Genomic DNA, 18,008 nt, shown 5'->3' with positions numbered 1-18,008 from the left:
CCGGAGCTGACTCCAAGAGATTATCATCTCTTCTGGTCCATGCAAAACGTTCTTGGTGATACTAAATTGGCCTCAAAAGAGGCTTGCGAAGACTGGCTGTCTGAGTTTTTTGCAAATAAGGAGGTTTGGAGGAAGTTTGCGAACAAAACGGCGCATATTTGACTTAAATTGGATAATTTTAAGTATGTTAAATAAAGCGTCAAATTTCGATCAGAAATACGACATTTCTTTTTTCCCAACCCTATAAATGCATGTCCGCTACCATCGCTTGTGTTCTTCCATTGAAAACCGTCCTCCGGATGTTGATACCTGCTTTGCACTGTTCTTCAGTTAGTCCGAACAGTTGGACATTGATAGACTTCGCTAATGATAGCACAAATACCCCTATGTTTCTCCTTTCAAATAGTATGTGTGACATGTTTAAACGGAGAGAACGGAGAGTCTAAGGCGGTGGTGACACTGGATGTAGAAAAGTGGTCGTACGATTGTATGCAATAGTGAAAGTAAACAACCACATTGAGTTGTATTGGTGTGGTTACATTGCTTCCCCCTTGCTTCGTTCGAATTCGTTAGCTTCTATCGAACAAAATTATTTGTTTCTATTCGTACAATCAAGTTTTCATGCGTACTCCGAGCCAATAGGCCGTATGAATAAAAACAAAATTCACCTTTACTTTACTTCATTCGAGCAGTCGAGCAGAGAGATTAAGTGTTTACTACGTTTGGTATGAATAAAAGAAACAACAAAGTATTTACTTTTCGAAAATGGATGTTTAGCTGATTTCGTATGAATAAAACAGCATCCATCAAGTATTTACTTCGTTATTATCAAGTATGCTCATGAGCATACTTTGGATCTGAAAACACTATCATTCGTTTTGATGTCTTATCCGATTTATGTTTAATGCTGCTATCTTGCGCTTGAAGTTAAACAAGTTAACGATCCGCATTGATGGCATTGAGTTTCGTTTACTAGTTCAGGGGAGCACAAAAAAATTGATTGATTTTCAGGCGGAATGAACACGTTTTTAAAATTTAAATTATGAATGAAAAATAACTTTTCCGTACCAATTTGGCATTCTGTTTAAATGAAAAACACTTTAGTTTGGGGGTGGTGAAAAAATCTTGTACGATATTGTTTTTGAAGACAACTTTATATTATAATGAAAAGTTTCAGTAATGATGTTGGAAATGTATAGACAAAGGGTTAAATAAAAGTCGGAAAAAAGTGTTTTAAGTGTTTGAATAACATGATGTGAACATTTTCATTCAAATTTTAACATTTGAAAACTGGCTTCGTGTCTTCTAATATGATAGGCATTACACTAACGAGATAGGGACCCAAACTATGGTCCCTAATTGAAAGTCGTCACCAGACGTCGACACTATTCCTTTTTCATCGCGAATTCACGCTTTGTCCAAAAAAAACGTTTTGAAACGAAACCTAAACAATCAGTTGATAGATGTTTGACAAAGTAAAAACTATGTTCGAATTCTAAAATCAAATTAGTAAAGTAAACTTTTATTCATACGGATTCAAGTAAATACTAGGAAAGTTTACTTTACTTGGAAACGGGCAGAATAAGTAAATACTTTGTTTTATTCATACGACCTAATGTCACCTTATTTTTCTTTTTCTGATTATTTTTCTACACATATAGAAAGATTGACGCCTGAGGATCCTGAGATTTTTGAGCGAACGGCCTTCGGCTTCAGAGACCCTCTTTTGCAGACAATATTATGTGTATAGTTTTTCAAAATAGACATTTTGAGTGTATTTAAAGTCAAAATTAGGAGCTATCCACATATCACGGGAACAGATAAAGAACGTTTTCTAATTTGAACCTTCGATGTCAATATCCACACGTCATCCTGTGTTCAGCGTCTAAAACAACATTTTTTTTAGATAACGTTTGCATTTAAAAAAATGACTTTTTTTTCGGATGGCGATAAAAAAACTAAGACAGATATTTGAGTTTGATAAATTTCTCATGGAAGGTAATTATATTAGATTACTAAAGTCTATGCCCTTGCGAGCGGCCTTCCGACAGTCAACCGGAACATTCGCCATGGCGGATGAAAACATGCGTGTAGGCATGTTTTTGAGTTTTTTCTTCGTTTTAATTATCAATTCCTTCTCAGTGTTCGCGATAAAATTGTTGGAGTAGATCTTACGCATCAGGTTTATCCAGAAATTCTCGATAGAATGCAGCTGCGGGACGTTGGGCGGGTTCGCCGACTAGGATACCACATCGATTTTCAGCCGCTCCATCTCATCTAACTTTCGCTTCGAGTAGTCGGCCGACGCCGGCCAGAATACCACGTCTTCGCTTTTATGGTATTTCTTGATGAACAATGCAACTTCCGGCAAGTACTTCGTATATAAATTTTCCCGTTCACGGCCAGTCCGGAGCTAAAGAAGAGCGGCTTTGACATTCTCTTCTCGCTGATTGTCAGCCGCAACAGCACCTTCTTGGGGAACTTGGTGTGTGAAATAAACTTCACTCCGGAGCTCACTTCCTTCGTGGGGGAAGTAAAATACGAAGTGCCCTGTCAGTCGTTGCCATCCAGGGAGAGATAGATCTCGTCGTCCATCACCACGGCCACGTCGCGATTCGCCGGGAAAATCGACTTGACCATCTCATTCAGCCGCTGCCGCTACGTCATTGCCTGCAGCTCCGAGTCCAGTGGACGGGACTTCCGCTTCCTGACATGTATGTCCATGTTCGACAGGTACTTTTTCACTGTTTGGCCGGTTGTACCGACCACCCGGCCAAGCGTACACAGCGCTTTAGCTAGTTTTCCCTCGATCATCCTCTTCAGCATCCTTTGGAGCTTCTTGTCGTTCAGGGTCGTCGGCCGTCCGGAACCGGGCTTTCTCTCGATGCTCTGATTGTTGTTTCGACGGCGGGGTGCCGTTCTTTGTACGCGAACACTTCTGAACGGAGTAACTTCACTGTTTTCGCCATAACGGTTAGAGTTCGACTAATAGAGCTGTCATTTTTTCTTGCTGACTCATGGGTTACTATGATTGATGCTGCATGGGTAGTTGCGTCACTGCGTGTGAAGGTAAACCCATGAAAAATCGGATTTTTTTTCCATTTTTTAATGAGAACGTTATCCGCAATACATCTGTAAAGCAGACAACGCAATCCTCTTGTCAAAATTGTCAATAACCCCCTGGGTCAAATCTCGAGAAAATCAATTCTGGCAACTAATTGCAAAACATCTGTTTCTTTCACACTTTTCCGAAGCACAGATCAAATATTCTTTTCATGCGTATGAAAAGTCCCAGCAAGAAGTGGGAAGGATAAGAAAAACTCTCAACGATCCGAAATGGCGCCCACCCCCACTACACGTGGTCAATGTGAGTCCGGATTTGTTACACATTTCTATCACCAACTCAGTGTCCAGTGTGCTGACATTTCATCATCTGTGCTGTCTCATTGTAGTTTGGTAGAGAATTGGTTCAGGAACAATTAGTGGAATTTTTACGATGACATTCTCAGCTAAACAATCCGAACTTCAAGCATCATTCGCGACATGCACCACCATACACGAAATTATTGGTTTGATAATCTTCTTTCTATTTTTTTACGCGCACGGTTCCACTTTAACACATTCAATGTTTTTATGTCTCGTATCCTTTTTAGAAGTAGTTACATGCTGTATCTGTTGTTCGCTTTTGAATGTACACGGAATATGAAATAAATCAAATTCAAATTAACAAATTGCGCTCTTCTCGTTTCATTCAACCGTTTGATGCGAAGGCGATGGTAGCACATGGCCGTGTAGAGCTGCTGGCTCACCCATTGAGTCAGAAATATCTCCAAATGAAGTGGAACTCCTATGGGAAATATTTTCACTTAGCCAATCTTCTCTTCTACAGTGTATTTCTTTTCTTTGTGACACTTTTCACATCCCAGCTTATGCGAAATTCGCCTACATTATCCATCCAACGAATAAACGTAAGTGAAATTTCAACAAAGCTATTCTTGCTCCTCGATTAAAAACATGTGTACAGCTTCATATGATATGTAATCTGTTTAGTACCAATAAAGTTGAATTACGTCTGGCTCCTTTTCAGGAAACTGCAACCCATGAGAGCATCATGGCCGCACACGATTTGCCCTTGCCAGTAGCACTTACAGCTCATCCGAAGCCAATTAATTACTTCCCAAATCAGAACCACTCGCAGCCGGTAATCAAGGAGCAAATGACCATAACGACCACAACGTTAGTTTCAAGTGTGGCGATTATTGTGTACATATTCTGCAACACACTTCGCGAGGTTTTACAAGCATATCAACAGAAGTGGCACTATCTCATGGAACCGATCAATCTGATATCGTGGATACTGTACTTTTCCGCCCTCATTATGGTGTGGCCAATGTTCAACAATGGATTGTGTTTTGGATGGAATTTCTCTGCCGCCTCCGTGACTGTTTTCCTTTCTTGGTTCAATTTGTTGCTGTTTCTACAACGGTTTGATCAGGTGAGTGACATTTACTACATAGTGCATTGACAAGAGAACCCTTTTTTTTGTTTATTTTCAAGTTATTGATTTTACTCAGTTTAACACGAACAAACTGTATAAAATGTTTTTTGGCCCAATGTTCAACTTTTTTTTTCTCATTTGCCTTTTTCCGGGAAATGAATATATAGAATAGAATATTCAAACCTGCAAAATTCCTGATGACTTCCTCCACATTCGAAATGGTACGGAATGCCATCGCCTAATGTTGTTTCATCAATGTTTTCCATTCACATAAACATTTTTAATTGGAAATGAAAAAATAAACAATCCCAAATGCGCTGATGTGTTGGTTATTGTTCAGCAGAAATCAAAAAAAATCGTGGTGGCCCATGTTCGGTTTACGAACACTTTATTTTCCCACTTATTTTTTCCTGTAGGAGGTTCAGTCGAATTGTTTTGGCCACATCATAATGTTCGTTCTTTTATCAAAGTAAAACTTTAGAAAAGTCAAAGTTATCAAAGTAAAACTTTAGAAAAGACATTTTTATATATTTTTTTTTGTTTTTCTTGAACCTTAAAACACCCAAACCCAAACACCCAAACAGCACACCATTGTTTTGACGTAGGACTACGTCTTTCATTTCTATACCGGGGTGTAAAATCAAAGTTTCGAAAACGAAAGCGTTACGCTGGATACCGAGATTTTGAGCGTTAATAGCTCCTAAACAACTGAACGAAATGGTATGATAAACACTTCATTCGAAAGATAAAAAGTCTACGCGTTCTATACTTGTTACTTTCTGATCCAAAAACTTGTTTCAATAGTCTTAAAATTGCTTTCAAAACAGGCTATTGAAATCACCAATCGGTATATAAGCGAGCGCCGCTCGTAAACCCACTCAGTTATAATTGAACAGCGATTGGAGCATGTTGTCGCTGTTGTGGTGAAGCTCTTCGTTTATCATGAAAGCGCGGATAAACGATGTCACCAAGAGCCTGTTTGTGCACCTTAGGCCAGAAGGGAATCCATCAGGACACTCTCCTCTACCACAAACGGTTCCCCGGGAAGATTTCGAAGCAGCCGCTACACACACACACATACACGCGCGGGATTCTTTCCGTTTGGATGCCATTTAGCATCGAGAAAGATCCGGAAAATAATCTGCCAGTTCCTCTGGGAATTTAAAAATACATTCATGTGAAAGAGTTAATTTGAATGTTTCCTATCCATGTAACACTGTGACCAAATATGTTTCAATCAAGTGCTATTAACAGATGGTTATCGAGTTAGCATTAACCACTGGTGGGCTTCCAGTATCGAAGAAAATGTGGAAATATCTAATCGTTACTGAAAATAATCTGCCAGTTCCTCTGGGAATTTAAAATTACATTCATGTGAAAGAGTTTATTTTAATGTTTTCTATCCATGTAACACTGTGACCAAATACATTTGGTTTTGTGATTTTTCAATCAATCGCAATTAACAGGATAGCTTCTGAAGATTATTCTTCCCCATCAGTAAGATATTTTCGTATCCAATATTGTATGCGCCCGCAATCGATTATTGCTCAGTCGCCGAAAGTTCCGAGCTCAGAGAGTTCATTCCCCTCTAGTTTGCCTTCCAAATTGCCATCGTAAACCACCTCTTCTCTCGATTCAATCACGCACAAAAAGCATACTTAAGCGATATTCTGGTGGTGAGACGCATTCATTTTTCGTGAGGACATCGACACGACAACATCGTTGCTGAGGGTGCTGGTCGACGAAGGATCGAGATCTGCCCTGAAACGCAAGCAGTTTGTTTGAAACTGTGAGGGAACTCTGTGAGTTGATTTCATCAGGTTTTTGCGCACCTGATGAAATCAACTCACAGAGTATGAATGGCGACGAAAGAACAGTGAGTGTGCGAAAGAGTTTTGCATGAGTAATTCGAGAATAAGGATCTGTCGCATCTTGCAGTCGGAAAAAAGAATCGAGAATTTCACGGTATATGGTATCATGAAACGGTTCTAAGAACGTCTGACTGTTGATCGGAAGAAAAGATCCTAGCAAAAAAGTCGTCAGATCAACAAGAACGGTCACAAACGCGAGGTTGGGGCCTTTCATCGGAAACTGAACGCCTTCTGGAACGCCTCGTTTATGAATCAGAAGTCCTCAAACCGTGATGAGAAATAGAATACGGTCGCAAAAAGCGGTGACCGGAAGTTGTACGACCAGAAGGTAATGAAACCACACTGCTGCGTAATGGATATGTAACATATGTAGAGGCGGACTTCAACCAGATTCCTGGGAAATTGTATGTGACTGCCAAGGATAAGTTGGATGTTCCCGAGTACTTCCAGACACAGAAGATGTCCAAGTTCGCCAAGAAGTTCTTAATTTGACAAGCGATTTGTACTTGCGGAGAGCGGAGTACACATTTCGTTACCGCAAGCACCATGAATGAACAGCTGTGCTGTCTCCAAAAGCGGCTTCTCCCTCTTCTGAAGGCTAACGACCGTTCGACGATCTTTTGGCCGAATTTGGCATCATGCCACTACACGAAGGACGTAGTAGAGTGGTATAAGGCGAATGATGTCGATTTCGTGCCGAAAGATCGGAACACCTCAAACACTACGGAACTACGCCCAATAGAAAAATACTGGACCATTATGAAGGGACACCTTCTACAACGACCTGGAGTGGTGAAGAATTAAGAATAATCCACTACATAGAGATATTATTGTTATCAAAGGCAAAAGAAATCAAATTAATTAAAATGAACAGAATACATTTTTACATCAATTAATACTAGCGTTCAAAAGTCTTCGGACCTGGACGTCGCCTTATAGAGGGAGCTTGGGTCGAATGACTAAGACCTAAACATCATATGTCAAAAAATCAGAAATGTGATTTTTATCGTTTTTGAGTTATGATTTTTTAAAGCTTATGATTTTTCAAATCAATTTGATATATCGATCATCTATCCATCTGGTCCAGTAGTTTTGCGAACGCCCGAGCGGTCTTAGGCTTTTTCTTTCAATTTATTAACGGAAAACACGACCGTTCTTCACTGTGTCTAGATACTAACTGTTTTATTTTCTATCTTAAAAAAATTACATACAAGTTTTTCTTGCATCTATTACCTCTTCGTTATACTTCGAAGTATAATAAAAGAAAAACGAACTTGCGATAACTTCGCTACTATCGTGAAATCATACCCTATCTCTTGTTTTTAGAATACAATAAACAAAATGAACTTGCGATAAGCTCGACGCTATCGTAACACCAAAGCATAGACAAAAATTCCTATCTTAAAACTAGACCTATGATTCACAGATGTATTTATTTATTCGGGATCTACCCGAGCCTATCATAAAATGTATTCTAAGATTCACACGATCCGCACAAAGGATTGTGCGATAAAGATATGTTTCACCATATGGAATTCATCATTCACCTCGATCGGTCCCTATCACAAACATGGGTAAACAAATCCGTCTCTTGTTATGAGGTCGCTGCAATTTAACCTATTAACGACCAAGCTGTAAAAAATATTTTTTTTTTTTATGAAAGCCATTGGTGTAATTTCGATTATTGACGCTAAAGGAACTCCAACGTTCAAGAATTATTTTTTTCCCATCTTCTATTTTCCGGGAAATGACTGTTCGAAAAATCGAAAATTGGCCGAAACCCGCACTTTTTTTTGCAAGTACAAAGTACTGCGAACTAAAAGTCACTTCAATTAGCAAACATACGGTATTCATGAATGCATCAATTTTGGATTCCGGGAAGAACAAGAACAGGAGAATGGAGGTCTCTATGTATGAGGTGGGTCATCATCATCCATCATCATCCATCCTAAGTATAAACGCAAATTAATCCACCTAAGGTGAGATGTGGCATTTCTTATTTCATGTAATTTTAACTTATTACAGCCTTTTTTTTCAAACGAAAGCATATGCTGTAGTTTTTATTGTTAACTGTGGAGAAATGTCAATGCTTAAAAATAAGTCTCCACAATTAGCCGTTTCCCGAAAAAATCGAACATTTTCCAAAACCTGCAAAGTACCAGAGTACTTCGAAAAAACAATGGCATAGAGGGTTGGGAGGTTATTACTCGTTCTGGCGGAATAATATTCACACGAACAATCTCATTAGAATCCTCGTTACACGTACTGATAATTTCCTCCAGCTCCTCCATAAAACAAATTCTACGGGACGCTATCACCTAAAGTTATTACGGCGGACAAAAAATCATACAGATTTTCAATAATATTTGCTTAAATAATCGATATTTGCAAACATTCACAATTGAAAATGCAAGAATAAATGAAAAACCTTCCGTCTTCTAAAGTAAACATATCAAAATGCGCTGCGGAGGTTAGATGTATTGGTTTGATTCAGTTTTGAAAAAAAATGTTCGTTATGGCTAACGTTCGATTATTCGAACACTCAATTTCCCCGACTGTTATTTTCCTGTAGGAGGCTCAATCGAATGATTTTCGCTTTATATCACAATGTATGTCCTTTTGACGAAGCAATACTGTAGAAAAGTTCACATTTTTTTGTATTTTATTGGGTTTTTTAATTGAAATTGAAAACACCTTCCAAACATACTTGTTTTAAATCGAATTCATTATCCAAAGAAGTTACTCAAAAGTGAATGAAATCGATATAAGTGGTAGCAAATGAATTAAGCTATCTTTTGGTGCAAAAACATTACCATATGGTTCCTTTCCCAAGACATGAAAAATTATCAAAGCTGCTGTTCAATTTTTCGAACGCTTGGCCTAAAATGGGTAAAAAGTTATGATTTTTTTTAAGTTGTGTTTTTGCTGTTCGGAATTTGAGACAAATGTGATTAAACATATTTTTGGTTTTTCACCATGAATATGTATTTGTAAATCAATTTTATTGTAATCAAATGGAAAAGAAGACTCTATTGTATCCAAAAATTAAATTAATTTCGCAAAAAACTACCATTTTGAGTAATGAGACACTGTTCAAAGGCCATTAAAGCTTAAGTGTTCTGAATTTGAGACAAAACAGTAATACTAAAATAAACATACTTCGACTGTCGTGCTTTGTTTTTCTCATTTATTGGAAAACTGAGTTATATTTTATTTCAAAATAAAATGGAATTTTAGTTGTGCACGTCGATAGACATCGATTTTAATCAGACTCAATTTCTTTGAAAAAATCTTATTCGAACACAAACGAAAACATACAAAGTCCGAATCACGAAAACGTTCGTTCCTTTAATCGGAAAAAATTAGCAGATAGTGGAAGTATAAAAAAAAAGTTCCAAGATAAGCAGAGAACATTTTCAAGTAAATTACTTGACATCGTGAGACACTTCGCGTCTGACGGAAATAGGCGATCCGACATTCACAATATCCTTTCCCTCAGATCAAAACATCAAAACACAACATTAGGCGCAGTCTCCAAAATCCAAACACAGCTCTGCCGACGAAAATGTTTGGACCATTCCCGTGTCCCCGGCTCATGTTGACCAAAAGATGCAGAAAATCCGAGGATCGTAGAATTCTACTGGAAGCGCGAACCTAACTTCACCACAAAGTAGTTTGGCAACGAATGTGACCAGTATTCAACAAGGCTTCGTATCTCAAATGTATCCTGATTCAGTAAGAGACTACTAGCTGCATATAGAGGAAGGTTCCTGATGGTCTACATGTGCTGGTAAGGTATACATACTACCGATGCGACTTCGTGAATCGGCCGAACAAGAGAACAGTATAGTGATTTCGAGCAGTAGGGATTAGTGAAGTCCCTAGTGATTCTAGAAATGAGCCCAAGCTGACGATTGGTCTTAGTTAATAACGCCAAACGTTCGAAGGTGAGTCTAGAATCAAGAACAACACCTAAGTCGTTGTCCTGACTGACTCTCTCTCTATAGTTGGGTGGTTATTTTTTCAATAAAACACTCATGATCACACATTTAACGATGCTGTTGGTTGGTTTATTTATGCGGTACCAACTCACGAACTGATAAAGCAAGCTATGTAGTCGACGCGATCCTCGAGAGCGGAGCCCGAAATATTCGAAGACGAAAAATGAAAATCGACTCTCCTCTCAGTCGCTTCGCTTCGACTAGAACAAATTCAGCATGCACCATTAACATGATTTGAATTGACTAGAAAATGAATTGAAGAGCGTTGAGAGCGAGGATTACTGATGAACTATTCTAGTAAATGGTTATTCTAATTGACGTGACTGGTGAATACAAATCTGCCTCTTCATTCAACCTGACTTCAGTCCACTCTATTACTCCCCCTGACACGAACCTCGTTACCCGCGTACACAATCTTCTATATAAAGTGAAACGAAAACATGATTTTTGATGCAAAAAAAATAGTAACACCATTAATGGACTGCATAATTCTTTACCCACCGTGAACTCAAACGAACTTAGAAAGTTACCAGGTGTGCTATAAAGGTCCTCGCTATAGTATTAGTAAATAGCGTGCAGTTCAGGAGGTATTCTAAACAAAATGTTAGATTACTTTGTCTCCGAGTTCAATTTTGTGAAAAAACATACAGGAAACGGGTTTATATGAACAAAATTCACAAATTTGTCCTTGTTTCTGAACACAACACTGCACGCTATTTTATATGTGTGAGTAATTTTCGTGAACGATACAAAAAATCTAGCTCACCTGTAGTATATGTCAAACCACGTTGAACTAAACATTGATGCATGCATAAGTGATACAGGAGCGAGAGAAACAAATTCAATTTAGGGGGAATCACTTCAATATGCAACGAAGTCCATTTGACGGGGAACAATGAAATGAGATAGTCGAGTCGTAGAGTGAGATAGCAACTAAACGCACGAATGACTGTTGAGTCATGATGACGGAGAAACTACCGGAAGAATCCAAAACTCATTTTCAATTGAATACGAAGGTTATTTTCTCCATAGTCCCCTAACTATCCTCAGTTGAATATTACTTTGCCGAGCCTTACTGGAGAGTATTGATAGCTAGACAAATCTTCAAGTCGTCTGCATAGATCAACACACAGCCGGAAGCTATAATAAGCGACACATCGTTGTAGAAGATCACGTACCCTAGTGGCCCTAGATTGCTGCCTTGTGGAACTCCTGCAGATGAAGAGTTCGACATGAAGCGTTATTCCAGAAAGATAAGAGCTAAGCCAGTTTGTGAATTCTTCAGAAGCACCAAGACAGGATAGTTTTCTCAATGGAATGCGGTGGTCAATTCGATCGAAAGCGGCCATTGTGTCGGTGTAAATAGCATCGACTTGAGCTCGTACCTCTAGGCGGTTACCAAAAAGCGATGAGAACTCGAGGAGATTGGTCTTAAACAAGCGTCTTGGCATAAAGCCATGTTGTACTGGTGAGATATAGCTCTTAACTTCAAAGAAGATAGCATCGTTCACGATCAGCTAAAATAACTTAAAGGCGAAAGATAAGCTGTTCATGCTACGATAGTTATTCACGTCACACTTGTCTTCTTTTTTGAAGACGACAAATTGAAAACTCCTGACCAGTCTTCCGAAAAACACTTACACATGTCCACGCGATGTGAAAATTCCATGTTTTTGTTTGAATTCGAATATGATTCTCGCTAGTGTTGAGTGTCTATCCCCAACACGAACAATGATACACAAACATAGACATGTGAAAACAAACACGATGTTTATAATTCAAGAACATCATGTACAAACATATCACCCGATGTCGCAGTATTCATTGCTCTCGTTTCGTTTCTTTTCATACACGGAAAGAAATTATTCGTCCCAAAACATTTCTTCGTAGAATACTTTTTCACAGAAACGAACTTGAAATTTAGTTCGCATTTCAAAAATTGCACGAACTAAGAGGCTATAAGTTCATGCACCAAAATATATATTTTTATTAAGGCTCATATGGCGTCAGCCTAACGGGGCCGAGAGTTCAATATTTTGACAATGTTTGCTTACAACTATGTTAGTAATATGTAACCGATTACTTGCGGTTGGCTCGAGGTTAGTATTACAAGTGTTCTCATAATTGGGATGTTGCAGTCTTCAGTGCTCTGTACGTGTGCCCGACATGGGATACTTCCTATTGGGATGCAGCTGACCGTTAATCAGCAACTACCCCCTAGTCTGCACCCCATATCTAGCGTGGTGCGTCTTTTTCGACTCGAGGAATCCAGGATAGAATGATCACTAGCCGGCGCAATCATCAGCTCGTGTAGAGTTGTCACAGCAGAGCAGTTGTATGGATGAATCGATCTTATTCCAACCGTGGATCGATCTCCATCGCTGATGATTGTTGCGTGGACGTAGCTGTTCTGTAACAACACAAAGACGGTCAATGAGGGCCCTGAGTTTTGAACTCACGATCGATCGCTTACTAAGCGAACGCGTAACCAATGTGGCGTCGGAGACCCCCGAAAAACGGGTTTATATCAACGAAATTCCCAAATTTATCAGTGGTTCTGAACACAACACTGCACGCTATTTTATATGTGTAAGTAATTTTCGTGTACGATACTAAAAATCTAGCTCACCTGTAGTATAAAGGGTGTATCACATCAAATTGCATCACGGAAAAAACGCTGTAGAAATTTAATTTTTAGGAATTATATCATCAGCTTTCGCTTATAATCAGATAAGAGTGTATAGATCACGTTGGCCATGCTTCACTGTCAATTTTTCGTAAATTTGGAAAAATGTCGTCGAACGAAAAAGAGCGTCGTGAATTAATCCTGCGCACTCATTTCGAGAATCCGGAGTTGTCATATCGGGACATCGGTAAGATGCTGGGAATCGTCCAATCCACGGTCAGCAGAATACTAAAATGATACTTCGAGAACCTAACCATCGACCGGAAGGTGAAGAACGGCAAAAATGGATGCTCCGTCAGTGAAAAAGATCACAAGCGCGTAGTTAAGCAGTTTAGACGTGATCCGAGAAGTTCGGTCCGGGATGTCGCCAATAAGCTGAATTTGTCAAGTTCATTCGTCCAGCGGACCAAGCAGCGGGAGGGCCTGCGTACATACAAGGTTCAGAAGGCTCCTAACCGCGACGAAAGGCAAAACATGGTGGGGAAGACGCGAGCCCGGAAGCTGTACACCGAAATGCTGACGAAACCGCATTGCCTGGTAATGGACGACGAAACCTACGTCAAAGCGGACTTTCGTCAGCTGCCGGGCCTGTTGTTCTTCTCCGCAGAGGACAAATTCAGCGTTCCGGAGGAGATTCGCAAGCAGAAACTATCCAAGTTTGCCAAAAAGTACATGGTGTGGCAAGCGATCTGCTCTTGCGGAAAGCGGAGCGCCCCCTTCGTGATGACCAGCACGGTAAACGGGCAGGTTTACCGTAAAGAGTGCCTACAGAAGCGCTTACTACCACTATTGAAGCAACACAAGGGCCCGACCATCTTCTGGCCGGATCTCGCTTCGTGCCACTATTCAAAGGACGTGTTGGAGTGGTACGAAGCCAACGGGGTCACCTTCGTGCCAAAGGAAATGAACCCGCCCAACGCGCTGGAGCTTCGCCCAATAGAGAAATATTGGGCGATTATGAAGCAGGCCCTCCGGAAGAACCCAAAAGTTGTCAAATCGGAGGCGGACTTCAAGAGAAAATGGATTTCTGTTCAAAAAAAACTACAACCTGACGTTGTACAGAACCTTATGGACGGGGTAAAGAGGAAGGTGCGAGCATACGGGCTTGGGCTCGAAGTATGAATAAAAATAAAATGCCAAAAGTTGTTTAATAGTTTTTATTTTACTGTCTAAAATTTTCAAAAGGATCGGTCTACTGGGCGAATTTCTACAGCGTTTTTTCCGTGATGCAATTTGATGTGACACACCCTTTATGTCAAACCACGTTGAACTCAAACATCGATACATTCATACGTGATATATGAGAGAGAAAGAAATGAACTCATTTTGAGGGGAGTCGCTTCAAAATGCAATGAGGTCCATTTGATGGGGACGAATGAAATGAAATAGTCGAGTCTTAGAGGGAGATACCGATTAAACGCCCGACTGACTATTAAATCATGACGGAGAAACTGTGTGAAGAAGCCGAAAGAAATTTGATCATAGAAGAAGCAGGGGAATTTATTCATAGTGCGCTGACTATCCTCAGTTGAATATGACTATGCCGAGCCCTGGATCCAAGTTTTCCCTAGTTATGAGGTTTTTGTCGAATTTGACGAATTTGGTCTGACTTCTCCTCTCTGGAGTCACAATGTTAACCAGGGAACCTTATTTTTCCCTAGATTTTTGGGTTTTTGAAAAACTTGGTAGTTTTCTCCAATTGGGCTACCTCAAATTTTTCCTTTTGGCTCTCGTTTGGAACAAGCCCCTGGTTTCAAGCAAATCCCGGCTAGGTGCAGCCATTAACTCTTCGGAATCCGACGGCTACAGAATGATCCGTCCGAGGGAAGCAAGTGGTCTACTTTCGGGTTTGGGATTTGGTAAAAAACTCTCAAAAATCCAGGGAAAAATAAGGTTCCCTTGTTAACATTGGTGGCTCTAGAGAGGTGGACCCAGACCAAATTCATCAAATTCGACAAAAACCCAAATGACTAGAAAAATCTTGGATTCCCTAGTGAACATTGGTGGCTCCAGAGAGGACGAGCCGGACCAAATTTGTGAAATCATAAATTCCAGGGAAATTTAATTTCCCTGTTTAACAGATATTTTGAACGATAGGGAAGATGGAGACTGCATCACTAGAAGAGCTTGATACAGCTTATCAGAAGAATATAAAATCACTTTATGTTTCGAACACACCACATATACGTATCGACATTTCATGTTTCAAAGCATCGTACTCATTTGAAAAAAATATAAATACAAATTATAGTTTTTTTTTTCATGAGCCCGAAACATGAAAACATGATTGCTTATTAGAGTTGAGATATCAAGAACTCGTATATTCGAATATAAATAAAACGAAAATAGCATCATATTCAAACGAATATACCCATGACAGGCACTGATATTTTCTCCTTTCTCTCCACAGGTGGGAATCTACGTCGTGATGTTCCTGGAAATTTTACAGACTCTTATTAAAGTATTGGCCGTTTTTTCAATTTTAATTATAGCTTTCGGCTTAGCGTTTTACATTCTACTTTCCAAAGTAAGTGATTCGAAGAGATTATGCCAGACAATAGCAGTTTTACGGTTCGACTTTTTACATGTAGTAGAACCCCGATTATCCGCGGAATAGTCTGGAAACGTCACCTCGGATAACAAAAATTGCGGATAACACAATAGAGGGCTAAAACTAAAGTGCCAACGCGAAGAAAAGATGTTTCAGCATGTTTTATCAATACAAAAATCATTAAACTGTCCATCTGCATAGTCGTGTATGATAGAAGACAGACAATGTGAAAGCATACCACTCACTGGCAAATTTCGTAAAGCTCTATAGAATTACTATAGAACTCGCTTCAACGGATACTCCGCACCGCGGATCATCCTCTCGCGGATAATCGGGGTCCTACTGTACTTCCGAAATGGAGAACCTTTATTTCGAGTTTGCTGATGAGAAACGTTCTGCCAAACCATTCGTTTTCTCTCTCCCGTCAACAATTTCAGATGGCAAATCCCCAGGCGAATCACCTGTCCTTTTCGTCAATACCTATGTCACTGGTGAGGACATTTTCAATGATGCTGGGCGAGATGGATTTTCTCGGAACATATGTGCAGCCTTACTACAGCGAGGAGCTACCTTTCCCCATACCATCATTCGTGATTCTCAGTAAGATAGCATCCAACTGTTGGACGATATTCAATGTAATCTTTAATCATTAAATGTTTGCACAACCTAGGTATTTTCATGATACTAATGCCCATTCTGTTGATGAACTTACTGATCGGTTTGGCTGTTGGTGACATTGAATCTGTGCGCAGAAACGCCCAACTGAAAAGACTGGCCATGCAGGTGGTTCTGCACACAGAACTGGAACGAAAACTGCCCCAAATGTGGCTTGAGATGGTTGGTAAGATGGAGCTGATTGAGTATCCCAACGAGAAAAAGTGTAAGCTTGGCTTCTTGGACTCGGTACTTCGAAGATGGTTTTGTAATCCGTTTACTGATAATTATAAAGGTATTATAATTGATCTGTTCATTTCTGGAACATAATTCGACTTTTATCTTTATTACACGCAGGAGGGATTGATTTTGTGTTGGATAACAATGAAGATTATGTTGTAACGGAGCTAGAAAAACAAAAACGAAAACTACGCGAAATAGGATCCGCTCTCGAGAATCAGCATCAACTGCTTAGGCTCATTGTGCAGGTATTTGTCGTTTAGCGTGATTCATACTCATTATTTTCATTGCAAACTGAATCTCTTGCAGAAAATGGAAATAAAGACAGAAGCAGATGACGTGGATGAAGGTGTTATGACAACTGATTTGAAAGGAATCGCTGGGTCGCGTACCACGGGTTCTCGCTGGTCTTCACCCAGAATACGAAAAAAACTGCGAGCCGCAATGAGTTTCAATAAATCTGTGGCTCGATAATTTTCATCTCAAACCATTGATTGCATGACTTTTATATCGTAAGGACCAGTTCAATGATGAAGTTTGAAAGGAGTCATCATTATCTACTATTAAAATGTTTGTTTATACCACTGAGCAGAATGTTGTCAAAATTTATATAATGTTTAATGAACATTCATATGTACTTTCCATGATAATATATGAAGAAACTCAACAATAAATATTTCATCATAATTAATCATAAGAATAGGTTTCTATATTCCTGATTCTAAATACAGGATAATACTTAATGTTCGATGTGCCTAACAAATGTGTCAGAAAAGTTTTGTCTATGAGTATCACATTGGAGAAAAAACACAATTGATTTCTTCAGATATTCTATGTTTTATATGCAGCAATTACAAATATTCGCAATACTGATTTGGTGTATTTGTATTTCACAAAATTTGTGTAATAAAGAGAAACTTAAGCCGCAAAAATCCGTAAAATGGTTTATTCTTACTATCAGAAACAAAACTGGTAAACGTTGAACACGTAAAAATCCGGAAACAAAAATCTTGTTGGGGTTGAAAAAGGCGTTTTGTTTTCCATAGTTCAATGTAACAGATATACATTAGTAGATATTATAAGTATTGCAAGTCTTCAGTCTTCCTTCTTACCACAGACCATTGTTCAAACTTTCGCTCACGGTCCATCATCTTTTGCAAGAATCCGGTTCCCACTTGTGTTGCAGTGAAATTCCGCTTAAAATCATTCAGATCGGTTGCAGTTTCACTCTTTTTCTTCGGTATGTACTTCACAATTGACCAGATCAACTGGCCTTAGTTCTGGAGTATTGACCGGATTCATCTGTAACCCAATTTTTGCTGCACCGCTGTTCAGTGTCATTTAATTTCTATGTAGGTTGACATTCGTACAGTTTCCTCAAGCTCTGTATCCTCTCTGCCCTCTTCTTCACTTTGGCTTGCGAGACATTCACCTTCTTCACCGCTTCCGTTTGAAAAGACTTATTACATTCGCATGTGTTTTAGGATCCGTTGACATTGCCGATTTG

The 18,008-nt window shown here is 39.4% G+C and overlaps 1 protein-coding gene across 10 annotated transcripts in view; it reads left to right on the top strand.

The window, feature by feature from the left end:
* The window catches only part of LOC129765352 (transient receptor potential cation channel subfamily A member 1), a 75,181-nt gene extending 57,759 nt beyond the window's left edge, over positions 1–17,422 (top strand). For 7 of the 10 annotated variants that reach the window (XM_055765559.1, XM_055765562.1, XM_055765567.1 and 4 more), the window contains 8 exons: positions 3,260–3,367; positions 3,771–3,968; positions 4,088–4,495; positions 15,467–15,583; positions 16,045–16,207; positions 16,278–16,556; positions 16,619–16,749; positions 16,811–17,422. In XM_055765559.1, coding sequence (XP_055621534.1) covers positions 3,260–3,367; positions 3,771–3,968; positions 4,088–4,495; positions 15,467–15,583; positions 16,045–16,207; positions 16,278–16,556; positions 16,619–16,749; positions 16,811–16,975 — 1,569 coding nt within the window. In that variant the 3' untranslated portion in view covers positions 16,976–17,422. The remainder of the gene's footprint in view (positions 1–3,259; positions 3,368–3,770; positions 3,969–4,087; positions 4,496–15,466; positions 15,584–16,044; positions 16,208–16,277; positions 16,557–16,618; positions 16,750–16,810) is intronic. The other 3 variants (XM_055765561.1, XM_055765568.1, XM_055765569.1) reach the window with 2 other exon arrangements.
* The last annotated feature ends 586 nt before the right edge of the window (positions 17,423–18,008 follow it).

Source organism: Toxorhynchites rutilus, chromosome 2 (assembly GCF_029784135.1).
Source record: "Toxorhynchites rutilus septentrionalis strain SRP chromosome 2, ASM2978413v1, whole genome shotgun sequence".
NCBI lineage: Eukaryota > Metazoa > Arthropoda > Insecta > Diptera > Culicidae > Toxorhynchites > Toxorhynchites rutilus.
Note: the sequence above shows the minus strand (reverse complement) of the source record. Positions and strands in the feature narration are given on the sequence as shown.